Source organism: Dasypus novemcinctus, chromosome 17 (genome assembly GCF_030445035.2).
Source record: "Dasypus novemcinctus isolate mDasNov1 chromosome 17, mDasNov1.1.hap2, whole genome shotgun sequence".
Taxonomy (NCBI): domain Eukaryota; kingdom Metazoa; phylum Chordata; class Mammalia; order Cingulata; family Dasypodidae; genus Dasypus; species Dasypus novemcinctus.
The window spans coordinates 16545279-16559910 of NC_080689.1; the positions used below are offsets into that span (position 1 = coordinate 16545279).

Sequence of the window (14632 nt, forward strand, 5' to 3'; positions counted from 1 at the left end):
CAGAGGCCTGGCATGAGAAGCCATCATCACAGATGGAAGTCATACCTGGTGGACCACGCAGCATTCTCATTTTGTAGCCAAGGAAGAAAGTATTTTTTAAGAGAATCAAGATAAGGCAAGAAGCCAGTGGTGTGTCATCTTAACCTCAGGGTAATCCATTCTGGAACTCCAAAGGGAGGGATGATTTTTTATTTATCAGAAAATGTAGAAAATAGTTTTTCATATGTATTGTGAATTAAAGGTAGCAACAGCCTTCCTTGCTCAGGCTGCCTAGAATGGTTTAGATCAGTGGCCTCCAAACTTGTTTTTAATACAATGTGCAGTAGAAATATTTTAAGTTACTACTCAATTTCTCCCTATACGTATATGTATTTTTACAGTATTCTTACCCACATTATGATATACTGTTATTTTCTATTTTGTATGCAGTTTCTTTCTTTCTTTCTTTCTTTTCTTTCTTTTTAATGTCAGTCGTATCTACCCTCTAAAGTAGTCTGACAACCCACAGGTGATTTTACAAACAACGATCTGGACGGCCAATGTGTAAAACTCCTGAGCCCTGCAGCCTCTGCTGATTATTCTGCTGCTTAGAGTCCCCCAAATAACTGCCTCACCCTCAGCCCCATTTTAGGGAGCACATCTGCCCAGGGACCAGGGCTCAATAAACCCTGCTGTTTGGAGTTTATGTCCTTTGACTAAAAAGGCTCAGCCCCCTGTTTTATAGCCACAGACCTTCTCTTCTCAGCTTCTCCTAATCTCATCAGGAAACAGCACTTGATGGTCTCTGACTGTCCCTGGCTGCCCTTCCCCTCACCCCTCCAGGAAAGGAGAGAAACGCTGCCCTTAAGGGATGGCAGGCAGCCTCCTACTGGAGTGAAACAAGGAAATAGACATTTAGGTACACTAGGAAGTAAGTAGCCTGCAGGCCAATTTCTTCCAGGATAAGAACCAGACTATCTAAAATCCCCTTGAATGCCTAAATGATATTAATTTCCACAAGTGCAACTTTCAGTCATTCAACAACTGCAGTAAGTGCCTTCTATGTGCATAGCCGGGAACATGGAAAAGCAACTAGCAGCGGCCCCTGCCGTCATCACGCTGCTTCCTCAGGTAGGAGACAGATAGGGACAACGGCAGGCAGGCCCTGGGAGTGACACTGCCATCATCTGCTGTGAGTGAGGACCGTGGCGGGGAGGGGGCGGAAGCTTCCTGGAGGAGGTGCCATTTCGGCAGACACCTGCAGGCTGGGGGCAGCCAGGGCTGAAGTGCGGCGACAGTGAGGCCCCTTAGCCAGTGGCAGCAGGGAAGCAGCAGGATTTGGGGCGGTGGACAGATCCCCGTGTGCCAGATGGAGGAGGAAGGTTGGTGATGTTGAATCCAGGTGGAGGCCTCTGGTAGGCCTTGGAGAAGCTTTGGCCCGAGGCACAGGCAGCTAGGATGTGGAAGGTACCAGAAGCCCGGCTCGAGAACTCTCCTGGAGGTGGAATAACCCGGACTCCTGATGGCAGGGGAGAGGCAGGGGGAGTCAAAATGCCCCCACATTTCCAGCTGGAGCAGTCAATGGGTGGTGGTGCTGTAGTATGAGCTGGGGAGGGGGACTGAGGAACATATTTGGGCAGGTAGCTGCCCGGAGGTCAAGGGGGAGAGGCATCTGGGTGCTGCTGGGCTGGAGAAGGTCGAGAGCAGGCTGCCACGAGTGTGCCGTGGAGTGTGCCGTGGCCCGCGTGAGCCCGGGAGCCTTGACTTGTTCCCTTCAGCCTCCCTGAGCACCCTGTTAGTGTTTACCTCTAATTTACAAATCCGAAAATTAAAGCTCAGGGGTTAAGCAATTTAAGCAAGATCACATAATGACTTAGTGTCAAATTCTGGATTAGAACTCTAACCAGAATCTTCTAAACTAGCATTAACTCGACCCGATCCCTTGAGAAGGGGAGAGAGGGAGGGGAGAGGAACTGCCAGGCAAGAGGACTATAATTTAGTATATGGTTGACATGTAGCTAAAACAAGAGTGTGTAATGCATGCCTCGTGACTCCTGAGAGCCCAGCCTTTGGACAGAGTGTTACTGCTTTGCAAGCCCGAATAAAGGCTCCCACGGGGCCACGCTGGGGCTCTGTTGAGTGGCGGGCGTGGGAGGAAATGTGCACCTTGAATCCAGCGCCTTCGTTCCTTTTTATGTTTTAATATTCTCATGATCCCTCAGATACCAAGAGGGAAAAGAAAGGTGTTTTGAGATTTTCTTGCATTTTTCTAACCCAACAAAGGTGAAATGCATTTGCCCTCCCCTTAGAGTGCAAAACAATACCGAGGGGGTAAAATCTCCAGACGTTGCCTGGAAAGGAAGTTGTGAAGTTTCAGGCAGCTCCTCGCAGCAGCATCAGTATTTCATTCTCTTGAGTTGTGGTGATTTCATGGGTGGGGTCCTTGTACCTTCCACGTCATATTGATAAAAAGGAAACCTCAGAAATGCTTGTTTCTTCTGTCAGCCGGACACAGAGAAGTGATCTTGAGATCCTTCTAATGAGAAGGTGCAGCAGCTTCCTCTGCTTCCTGCATATGTTTCCAAGGGGGCTGCCCTTTTCTTCCCCACCCCCCCAAAACACTCCCTGCTTTGAAACAGCAGTAGCAGAAATAGCAGCTTGCAAGGCCGAGAGATTTGTTAAGAGAACAGGTTGAAGTCAATTGACAATTGACTCTTGAGTAACGAATGACCCAGGGCTATCCACTTGCCCCTGGAGGGGGCTCTGGATTGGGCACCCCTGAGTGTGGGGATTGCACCTCCCTCCTCTTCTATTCCCCCTGCCTAGCTCTTAGTAGGCCCTCAGATGCCCAGAGGGCATGAGCTGGTGCGGGGCAGGCAGGACAATCAGCCTTGGGTACCTGGTGAGCCCCGAGAATCCCTCATCTGCAGAATGAGGGGCGCCATCTCACCTCCTGGGTGTGATGACGACCAAAGGGGTAATGAGTGGACAGTGCCTGGCCCCTTGACACCCAGACTCTCTGAAATCAGGGGTCTGAGGATGCCAAGGAAAATACTGTGTTTCCTCTTTTTTTTTTTTTTGGTCTTTATTTTTTTAATATTACATTCAAAAAATATGAGGTCCCCATATACCCCCCCTCCCCCTCACCCCACTCCTCCCCCCATAACAACAATCTCCTCCATCATCATGTGACATTCATTGCACTTGGTGAATACATCTCTAAGCATAGCTGCACCTCATGGTCAATGGTCCACATCATAGCCCACACTCTCCCACAGTCCACCCAGTGGGCCATGGGGGAACATACAGTGTCCGGTAACTGTCCCTGCAGCACCACCCAGGACAACTCCAAGTCCCGAAAATGCCTCCACATCTCATCTCTTCCTCCCATTCCCTACCCCCAGCAGCCACCATGGTCACTTTCTCTACACCAATGCCACATTTTCTTCGATTACTAATCACAATAGTTCATGAATAGAATATCAGTAAGTCCACTCTAATCTATACTCTATTCCTCCATCCTGTGGACCTTGGCTTGGTTGTGTCCACTCCACATCTATATCAAGAGGGGGCTTAGATTCCACATGGATGCTGGATGCAATCCTCCTGCTTTCAGTTGTAGGCACCCTTGGCTCCCTGGTGTGGTGGTTGACCTTCTTCACCTCCATGTTAGCTGAGTGGGGTAAGTCCAATAAACCAGAGCGTAGGAGCTGAAGTCTGTTGAGGCTCAGGGGCTGGCTATCACATGGTCAGTCCAGAGATTCAGGTCCCCTGGGTATATATTAAACCCCAGCACCAACTACAGTTCTGGTAAAAGTAACAGGAGAGGCTTGTGAACAAAGATCACATCTGAGTCCAGCTCCATCACACAGAAACACAAACTCCAAAGTAGGACCAACTGATATGGCACTGAACTCCCATCTGCTATAACCATAGAGCCTGTGGGTTTCTGTAGCCCTCAGAAGAACCAATACTGGGGTTGTATCTACTTTAGCTGTCGCTGGGACTCTGCTGAGGTGTGCATAAGGGCAACCCCTCTGATAACCTCCCAGCTCTTTTTGGAGACTCACAGCCATATAAATTCATTTGTCCGTTAGGGCAGTTGAGCATATCAAGCCCTCAACACTGTTGCAAGTGTGTTTCCTCTTGATTGATAGTTGAACACAGCCATGAAAACAACATGATGGTAATGGGTTTGAATCCTGGCTCTCCTGCTTGCTAGTTGTCATCATTCGCAGCAGTTACAGAAACTCACTGAGTTATGCCTGACACCTAATAAGTGTTGAGAAGTACTAGCCATTCTTGATCCTTATTGTTATTACTATTATTAAGGATTGTAATTTAAAGAGCTTTTTTTTCTTTCCCCGTTTATGACATCAGGTGACCAGACCCTGTAGCTACAGCAAAAAATCCCACTTTGACTTTGAGGAGGAGGATGTAGACAAACTTGAAATTAGGTAAGTAAGATAATCAATGTCCAAAGTCTTTTACTTGGCACTTTTGGCTTGAAGTTACTTCTTGTGTTTGTTCATTTTTCGCTTTGTTTTGTTTTTAAAAATAGGAGGATAGATAGAAATGAATTTCCATTTTCCTGTTTTTTAGCTCTGGGATGTTAGAATCTATATTGAAGTAAGAGTTTTGATCATAAGATCCCCAGATATTTGGATAGTGGATTGAAAAGATACTTGCTTCACACATAAGCCTGTTGTTAGAGTTCGCTTTACAATATCTTCTAAGAGACTGAGGTCAAATGATTTGTTACCTAGTGTCTGTGTGACTCCTTCCACCAAGTGTTTGAGGTCCGTGCTGGATGGCAGAGCTCAGCCGAATCAACTGTGGGTACCGGCTGCTTCTGGCTTCCTCATGGTTAAGCCGTTGGTTTTTATAACCTGTTCCTGTCAGCCCAAAAGATCCTAACTTAAAATTTCACAAACATCAAATCTGGAAAAAAGTCAAGGACTTCCTTCCCACCGTCTTTGACCAGTAGCTTCTAGCCCTCAGGGTCAGGAAATCCCCTGAAGCCTGGCAGCCTTTCCCCTGGGCAGAGGGAGCTGGGACCAGGAGTGGGTGGCACTGGTGGGAAAGAGTTTTGGGAGCATCTGCTCCTAATTGAACAGAATGAAGTTTCCTGTGGAATCACTGAGGCCCTGCCGACTTCAGGCTAGACTGGGCCTCCTTCTCTCAGGCGTTCCTGTCTCCTGTGGAAAATGCTAAGCTCTGTTGCTTGTAAAATGGTCTCGTGCGTGGCTCCTATATTTATCTCCCCTTGTTCTGTTCAAGCATGTTGTCATAGAAACTGGGTCTTTGTTAAACATTCACCTATGGCTGGGTTGCTCCCATAATTTTCCTTCTTTAGCATCCCAATAATTTCCATAGGAAATGAAGGAGAAAATACATCACATGTGGTTTAGCAAAGGTATTTGAATGCTTAAATAAGGAGATGTTCTCATGTTCAAAATTCAGAAAGAACCAGCGAAAGAAAACACAAGCAAACATGAGTCTTTATTTCCAGAAAGCCTCCACAATCCCATGTACTCAGAGCTGGTAAAAGGCGATCTTATGGGAATACCAATTTCATGCATCCAAGTTAGTGTTCCTTCCTCTAAATAAAATAAGCTGCATTCCTATTTGTGTTTTGATTTACCTCCTGCTTTTTCTGTACCCACTTTTGCATACAGCTGTTTCTGCTTATTGCTTCCTATCTACTGTAGAGGCAGATACAAACTCCTTAGAAACTTTCCAAATTGTGCAGAGCAGAAAAGAGGCATAAAGTATTTCCGGAGTCATTTCTTTCCTGATCTTCTTTCCCCTCCTGCCCCTGCAAACCCTGGGTTTGTTGCCCCTGCCCATGTGTATGCACATCTTTTTTTTAGGAGGTACTGGGGATTGAACCCAGGACCTCATACATGGCAAGCAGGTGCTCAGCGACCGAGCTATGTTCACTCCCCCGCACATACTTTTAAGACTCTAGTTTCATTTGGGTTGTCTTGGAGAATACGAATGGCTGTTAAATTGCTAAGGTCCTGCAGAATCCCCACGGGGATCTCTTTCCTCCATCTGATGGGCACGGCATGCCTGTGGGAGCCGGGGCCTTCAAGGAGGCAGGAGTTCAGCGCCCCCCGCCCTTGCTTGAGTTGTAATGGTAGAGACAGAAAGTAAATAAATATGCTCTAGCATTTCCAGCAGTCATGCGGGCTATACCAGCACCTTTAGGTCTGACTAAAAACATGCCCATTTGAGAACCACATGAACTTTCCTGTTTGATATGGCTTAAAACTGACTTTTCTTTTAGGGTTAGGATATCCTGAAGAACGGGAGTTTCAATTAGAAATACCACAGGCCTACAGTTAGGGAAGAGATCGTTCTTCTCTTCCTCAGATTAACCCCTAATAGCCTCCACGGCCTCTTGAGCACAGAGTAGGGTGTGTGGGGAGGATTCTGGGCCCTGCACTGCTCTGACAGTGAGGGAGAGCAGGCTGAGGGCTGCTCTGAGATTGCACAAAATGTTCTCCCAGGGGCTTTTCCCTCCCTCCAGGCACTTCCTCTTCCCACCAGTTTGTGAGACAGAAGGGTTTTGTTTCCACATCTTTCTCTCTCTGCGTCAAGTCCGAAGGGATAGCAGTTATCTCCTCCACAGACAACTTGGGCTGAGCCCAATTTTTTAATGCAGTCAGTGTAAGTCTTCATTTCCAGCCCTTCACAATACTGAACCAGAGGCACAGTGGCCCCAAAGTTTGAGCTTCTGAGAAGGTTCTCCTTGGGAGGAGTCTGTACAATATGACAAGTCCTTGTTTAAAAATTGCCTTTTGGTACCAGCTGTTCTTGTGACATGCAACTTCCCCTTTTTTTCTTGTTAAGAGAAAGAAGCTTTTTCTTTTTTTTAAAATTGGCTTCAGATTCAAGAGTGAAGTCCTAAGTTGATTTTTTTTCTTTTCAAATGCATACAAACAGAAATGTTTTTAAATGTTTTTCTTATTAAAAGGAAAGGAAAAAACTGCCTGCCAACTTGTTTGTCATATTTCTAAATTGTCAATTGGCAAATTAAAAATTCTGTTTTGTTTATTCTAAAAATAATCTACTGCGGGACATTGATTCCTGTTTGTCATCCTCCCATACCACCTTCACTGTCTTCCAAATGCTTATTTATTCTGTCTGATGGCATCTTTTCTGTACTGCTGAATGTTGACTGCTCTCATTTTGGTTTGCAAGGATAACAGAATGCACTGTGTACAATTTCTAGAATTTTTCCCTCCCACATTAATTTCCCTTGCCTGCCAACGTGTGGTTAAAAATCTTTATATTAGATTGTCAGCAGCATGTAATGAATGATTGGTTAAGTTGTTGACTGTGGAATATCAAACCTGTTCGTTTGCTAGCATCAGCTAACACCACCGGTCAGTCTGCCTGTGACCACAGCTTCAAGATCTGATGGGAACACTGGAAAGTTCTGCCTGAGGAAAAAAAAGGATTAATAAGGGATCCCTCCACTTTAGAAGTTAACAGACTACTCAGAAAAATGAGCATGGGGCTTGTGACCAGCTCCCCTCTTCCCCCTTCTTGCTGTTGGGAGTTTGGAGGCCTTTTCCCTTTACAGTTCATGCTGCTAGGTAGGAAGTGATTGGTGAAAATTAAGGTTCTAAGTTAGGGTGGAGAGGGCATGCTCAAAATCACCTGATATTGTTTCCTTTTTGTTTTTGTATTCGCCTTCTACATATACTTTCATGTGCTGGAAAGTAGTGGGCATTCTGGTTTTTCAATCGTTCAGCCTAGTCAATTGTGGCATCTTTACATCTTTACACATTGCTTCATTCTCTCCTGACGGTGTCATCCACAGAGGAATACTGAGGGGAATTAAACGTCATTCATTCATTCGATCTTTATTAAGCACCCCCCACTCCCCACCCCAGATTAAAAGTCACCATGCTAGTTGCTGGGGCCTGAGATCTAAAAGACACAGCCCTGCAGGGCGCTGCTCTTTGCAGCACGATTAAAGTTCCTGGGAAGCTTTTTGACCTTGAGGAGTAAATAGATGGCCTCTTCACGTAGACTTCTTATTGGAATCATGGAGACCGTGGACCTGGCTGAAGTGAAGGAGTAGCTCTAGCTCTTCAGCTTTTGGTCTCACTTTTCAGTACCCAACATTTAACCTCCCGGGTCAAAGAGGAGGATGAGGCTGAATCGCAGGAGACCATCTGTCCCCCAGCATACCCTGCAGGGAAATGCAAGTCTTCATTCCAAAGTCATGGTGCTCCTTTGGCTTGATGTTTTAAACATGTCCTCCTAGTTTAGATCTTCATTAAGACTGACTTGGCAAAGCAGAAAGCTCTGTCATGCTCCAAGCCGACTTGAGGAAGAGGGAAGGAAAGAAAATAAAAGCTGTTAAGAATTTCTATTCCTACCCAGGCTGTTTTTCTTTAAGTAAAATGGTGTGATTGATTGTTGTTTTTCAGAGTTGACCTCTGGAATGCCAGTAACTTGAAATTTGGAGATGAGTTTCTGGGAGAACTGAGGATTCCGTTGAAAGTGCTCCGGCAGTCCAGCTCTTATGAAGCATGGTAAAGTAACAGCATGCCTCACTGGCAGCAGCATCTCTGCAGGACAGAGTTTAGAAATTAAAAGAAAGCAAAAAAAGCCTCTAGACGGTCAAACTGAAATGGCACAAAATCTACGTACAAAGCCATTCGCCTTTTGTCTAGAGCCCATCTACTCTTGCTTTGCACATAGTTCTAATTAGCTCTAGCTTGGTGATCTAGTCAATACTTTTACAGCAGGTGAGAAATAGCAAGTGAGGAGAGGTGCGGCTGCAGGTGATCACACTGATGGCAACAAGAAGCGATGGCGCAGAGCCTTAACACAAAGAAAGGGGCCTAAAAAACAGGCCTTAAGACTTTGAAAATAGCATTTGGGGCTGATTATTGGAGGGGAAAGAGCTGACACACTTCAGGGCATAAGCCTCTGTGCAATGAGAGATGTCCGTGATCTTGGTCAAGGCAGCAGCAGCGCACTGGGTTAAGGACAGAGCCCAAGCGTGCAGTGTGCTTCAGGAAAATCTCCACCGAAATCTCCACATCTCAAATGTGCAGGTCTTTTGGTTTTGCATCATGACTCGCTCACATATTCCAAATGGCTGAAGTTTGACTACTTTCCTGTGTCTTTATTTCTTGTTTGCTCTGGGGTACCTTGTATTTCTGGCATGTGACTCTTCCTTTGTTTTTATCTCATGGTTGGCTTATAAATTAAATTGTCGCACAATAAATCTCACTGTGAGGCCTCACACACTTCTGGCCCTGGTCTCTGGCTCTCCAAGCATTTCTTTTCACAGACACTCAGCACAGTAAGAGAATGTAAATTGGCTGGTCATATTACACATCAGAAACCAGGGACCTCAAAACCATCTGCATGCTGTTTAATTTTTTTGCGCTGTGCTTTATGGCGGTTTTCTATCAACAGGAAATCGTGGGATACATTGATTTTTTAATTCCATGAAGACAGCAACTAGAATAGGCCCATGTAATTGGATTCGGGGTGCCTGCTAGGAGGCATGGCTTATTCTTAAGCAACCCCTCAGCCCTTGTAACCAAGGATATGATGTTTGCCTTGTGACGCATTGAAAACCTTATCAAATACACCAGGGTGTTAAGTGCTTCAGAGATGAGTTTGACCCAGAAGCCAATAAAAATTAGAGCAAATATGGCTCCTGAATGGACTGTATGAGGTAGAACAAAAGAGAGGAGACAGAAAAGTCAGAAAACACCCCTGCAAATGCCCATATCCCCCACAGGTGGTCTCACTGCCCCTCACCAACATACATGCACACCTCCCTCTGGCATGGAAAGCTACACTTGTTCAAACAACTACAATTTTGCTCTGCCTATTGCCAGCCCGTAGTCAAGTGTTAATCTTCACAGGTAAATGATTTAATTGCAAAGTTTCCCCTAACTACTTACACATATATTCACACAAGCACATGCGCTCTGACACTTTTTCTTTTTCACTTCCATTTTCTCTCCTTTCTCACCCCTCTTCTCATTCCTTCCACCCTTTCCCACTTTTCCTCCTTTAACTTCCAAGTGTGGCTCTTAATAAAAGCAGCCTGCTAGCAAACCTCCTCAGGCTAGAAATGACCCTCCCAGGCTGCACCCAGCTTCCTGGATATGCAGGACTGGCCTCCTGAAGAGTCACTCAGGTGTCCCTGCCTTGTCACCTGTTTCAGACACATAAACAGCTCGAAGATGGGATGGCCAGCTGTGGAGCAGGGCGCTCGGCTTGGCTCTGCACAGAGCCAGCTCCTTGAGAGGGCCACTGCCTCATGTTGGCTTTTTGTGTCCTTTCCAGGTATTTCCTTCAACCACGAGATAACGGCAGCAAGAGCCTGAAACCAGATGATCTGGGGTCCTTGCGGTTGAATGTAGTTTACACAGAAGACCATGTTTTTTCCTCAGACTATTACAGTCCTCTTCGGGACCTCCTGTTAAAGTCTGCTGACGTGGAGGTATCTTGCTCCGGGCCTCTTTGGTTTTCCTACTGATGACCTTTGTAAAAGTGTCACAAACACCTGTCAGGACCAGGAGGGGCCGTTACTCCACCTGACTGGCCTCAATCACAGTCAACTGCTTCCTTTCCTTATTTGTGAGTCTTAACCACCAGCCTCAGGTCTCTTCTTGGCTTGTTTTTGTGCCCTCCCTGCTGAGAAAGATCTTTATCTCCTTTTGCTGGCTGCAAGAGGGGACACACCCAACTCTTCTGCAGTTTTAAGCATTGTGAGAACCCATAAGCAGTGTGTACAACTTCTTAATTTTTATGTTTCACTGAACCATATGCCATTGATTTCCTCTGTTCACAGACCCCCTAATACTGTTTTAATGTGGGGGATTGGAAAGAGGAGCAGAATTTTCCCAGTCTCCCTTGCTCAGGTGACCCCATAAGGGAGCAGCCCAAGGGTGTTTGCAAATTGGAGGTTTTGATGTGGTTCTTCATGAAAGGCATGCTTTTCTGTCTCAACAAAAATCTATATTTATCATGGCTGGAAATGATACCATGCTCTCCCCCACAAAAGAGTGAGGGAAAAGGGAAAAGACCAATTCTCCCTTCTTTCTTTGGCAGCCTTGCTGTGTCACCCACAATATTTTAATCCTTAGGGTGGTTTTCCATGGAGGGCTTCGTTTTTAGATTGCTGCCCCCTAGTGACTGAAAAATAGTGCCGCAGGAGGGAAAATGGAAACGTTCAATGTCCCCCCGTGCGCCCCTTGGCCAAGCTTCGGAAGCCTGCCAGCCCAGACCTGAGGCTCCGGAGGCTGGGTGGGTGCTAGTCCAAAATTCACACTGTCTCTTTGCCCAGCCCGTCTCAGCGTCTGCGGCTCATATTTTGGGCGAAGTTTGTCGGGAAAAGCAGGAGGCGGCCATCCCCCTGGTGCGGCTCTTCCTCCACTATGGCAAGATTGTGCCTTTCATCAGCGCCATCGCCAACGCCGAAGTGAAGAGGACTCAGTGAGTGCTGAGCCCCTGCCCTGCGGCCTGGCCCTGCCCTTCCCCTGCCCTCCCCACCTCCTGAAGGAATGACCAGTGAATCTGGACAGGCAGGTGCAAAAATTAAAGTTACTGCCGCTCATAGGAGGGAAACTGAGGCCAGAGAAGACTTGAGTAATTGGATGCAAGTAGAAGCTGCTCTCGAACACCTCGTATTGCAGGGTATTGAGGAAATGAAAACTTAGCCACACTCCCCAAGAAATAATAGAAATTTAGATTTTTCTTTAAGAGATGTTGTATGATTTTTTAAAATTCATTTCTTTAGGAAATCCCAAAGTCAATGTAGAAAGAAGTGGGTGAATATAGGCACTGCTTACTTTAGAGCAGGGATTCTTAACAAGGGGTCCATGAGCTCGAATTGAAATTCAAAAAAACATTATTCTTGTGGGGATGTGTTGGTGCAGGTGTGATGTATTTATTAAATAATGTGTGGACTTAGTCAAGGGTCCATGGCTTTCACCTGACTGGCAAAGGGGTCCGTGGAACAAAAAGTGTTAAGAACCCGTGCTCTAGAGAAAGCACTCAATTCCTAATAATTCTTATAGTCCCCTTTGAGGTACGTCGTGTTTAGATGTTGAGAGCCCTGAAAGTAGCATGGGCTGCAAATTGGTAACAGGGCGTCCCTCTCAAGACCACCATTCCTTCTCATCCTGCTGACTGAGCTGAGCACTAAGCTGCCCTCAGAGAAAGGGAAGAGCTGTTAATTTGGACAGACCCAGAATGTCCCCATCAGCTGAGTATGGTGAAGATCCCCCTGCTTTGTTTGCTTCCCTGCCGGACCTTTTATTCTGAGCAGAGGTTTTGGTGCTGAGAATCATTAATTCATTGCAAAACTGAACTTCAAAAGTGGGAAGGCAACAAGTTGGCAAATATCAAACTTGCTCAACCCCTTTCTGAATTGAAAAGCACTAGTGGATTTCTTACACAGGCAGGGGGGTGGGGATTTCAGAATCCCAAGCTACAAAGCATCTTGCCTGGCCTCCTCCTCACGTAAAATCCGCCAACAGACTCGTCAGGGTGAACTTATTGCTGCAGTATATAAAAGGGTATTCAAAATCAGACTCTGCTTCCTTAAACACAAGTAGACAAAAATCACCCCCCAAAACTGTTTTCCAGAGACCCCAATACCATTTTCCGAGGAAACTCTTTGACCTCCAAGTGCATTGACGAGACGATGAAGCTGGCGGGGATGCACTACCTCCACGTCACCCTGAAGCCCATCATAGAGGAGGTGAGTCGGGGTCTCTACATCCCCCACGTGCAAGTCCCAGCTATTTCAGCATTCCTGGGAAGAGGAGAAAAATTTCCCTGGGAGCCCATGTTTTTATGGTAAAAGATAACACAGAGAAAAGCATGTAAAGCAGAGCTGTCCAAATGAGTGAGGAGCTAGTATTTTAATGTCAGCTTTATTTAAAAAAAAAATCTTCACTGCAAGGACATCATTTTTGGAGAGGAAGTTCCATGTGTATTCCAGAGTCTTCCTCATTTTCATTATCTCTCTAGTACAATGTGATTGTTCCTTTCCAAGGTAGTAATTGATTGACACATTGAAACCACACATTTCCTTTCCAAATGATTCAGCGCTTTCTTACCTGACCTGTTAAATATGATACCTTGTCAGGCGGCGTTTCCCTCAGAACAGTTTCATAAAAAATAGGCTCTTTTCAAATGAGTGAGAATTTAAAATAGCATCCTGGTTTGATCTGTGGGCAGAATCATTTCAGTATTTTCAAGTAAAAATGGGATTTTAAAGCATTATGCAACTTAATCCCATGTGAAATGATGCAAAAATGATCTTCAAAAAAAGAACTACTTATCTAATACTGACCAAAGACTGAGCACTTTACCCATTATTACTGCAGCAACCAGGTAAAGTAGATGCATTATTTTTTTGACTCCTTCCTGCAACCAGGTGAGGTAGATGCAGGTATTAGCTCCCTTTTCAGCTGATGGAGTGAGGCATGGGAAGAAGTTAAACCAGTCGCCCTGTAAGTGCTGGGCCTGGCTGCAGATTGGCAGCCGGCTTCGCTGCCCGCTGTCAGGGCTGTGGAATCGCCCACTTGGAGCTGTTGTCCGATTGAAGCTCAGGGTTTCAGTCCCCGTGAGGCCTGGTACCTCCAAGCCCTTTCCAGGTCTGCGCTTCTGGAACCTGCCTGGCATGGTCATTGCTTTCATGCTCTTTCCAGATCTGCCAAAGCCACAAATCATGTGAAGTTGACCCTGTGAAGTTAAAAGATGGTGAAAACCTTGAAAACAACATGGTAAGACATTCTTCTATTTTGCTCTGAACAAATTTTTCAAAGCCAGTTACCTGTTTCAGGGATTTTCATTTTGGGGTCCACTTGTGGACTCTGTTTCACTCTACAGTTTCAGGGCTTGGTGGGAAATGAGCCTGAACTACACTTTGCACAGCCAGGAAACCCTAGAATTGACAGTGGAAAGGTCTGCATCGTTCATCTTTAGCTTTAAGCTCAGTTCCCTGTTTTTAAGCTGGTCTAAGATTATCAGTCCCAGATAACAACTCCTTGTTGCCACCACTTTTCATGGCTCTGGATGTTTTTCCTGCTACCTAACCCAGCCTGTGTGGACTGGCTCACACAGCTCAGCTTCCTGACAGGGGCTCCTTGCTCTCCTGCTCTTTTCCTTATCTCCTGGAATAACCAGGAAGCAGTCCCTGAGAGTCAGCCTCGTGTGCTGACCAGCATACTGCTCCTGTCCTTTTCCTCCACTTCAACAGACAGCAGGACCTAAATCTTCCTTGGATAGTTGCCCCGGGAGCTCTAGCTTTTTTTTTTTTTTTTTTTTTTTTAAATAAGAGCAACTCCCTGCTTTTGCCACTTCACCCAAAAATGTAATCTTTTCATATGATTTCTCCATGTCAGGCCATGCTAAGTTTTTGTCATACCTTTAAGGAAAAGAAACAAAGTTGTTGCCTTCAGGGAAATTTCATTGTAATGAATTTTAACTCTATGCTCAGTTGATGTCAGGGGTGGAGAAGCAATGTGCCTTGTTCCCCGTGTTCCCCAGAATGCAAATGAGTAATTATTTTCATCATCATAAAATAGAATTAAAAGTATTCAGTACTTATCTTAAGTGGAGGTTGGTTGTTTTTGGTTTTTTTCAAGGT

General features: G+C 45.6%; 1 protein-coding gene across 2 annotated transcripts in view; it reads left to right on the plus strand.

Annotated features, from left to right (window-relative positions):
• RASA3 (RAS p21 protein activator 3) overlaps nt 1-14632 on the plus strand; it is a 215786-nt gene that overhangs the window by 167633 nt on the left and 33521 nt on the right. For both annotated transcript variants that reach the window (XM_058278341.1, XM_058278340.1), the window contains exons 8-13: nt 4360-4436; nt 8430-8534; nt 10315-10471; nt 11318-11466; nt 12622-12736; nt 13692-13766. In XM_058278341.1, the coding sequence (XP_058134324.1) occupies nt 4360-4436; nt 8430-8534; nt 10315-10471; nt 11318-11466; nt 12622-12736; nt 13692-13766 (678 nt within the window). The remainder of the gene's footprint in view (nt 1-4359; nt 4437-8429; nt 8535-10314; nt 10472-11317; nt 11467-12621; nt 12737-13691; nt 13767-14632) is intronic.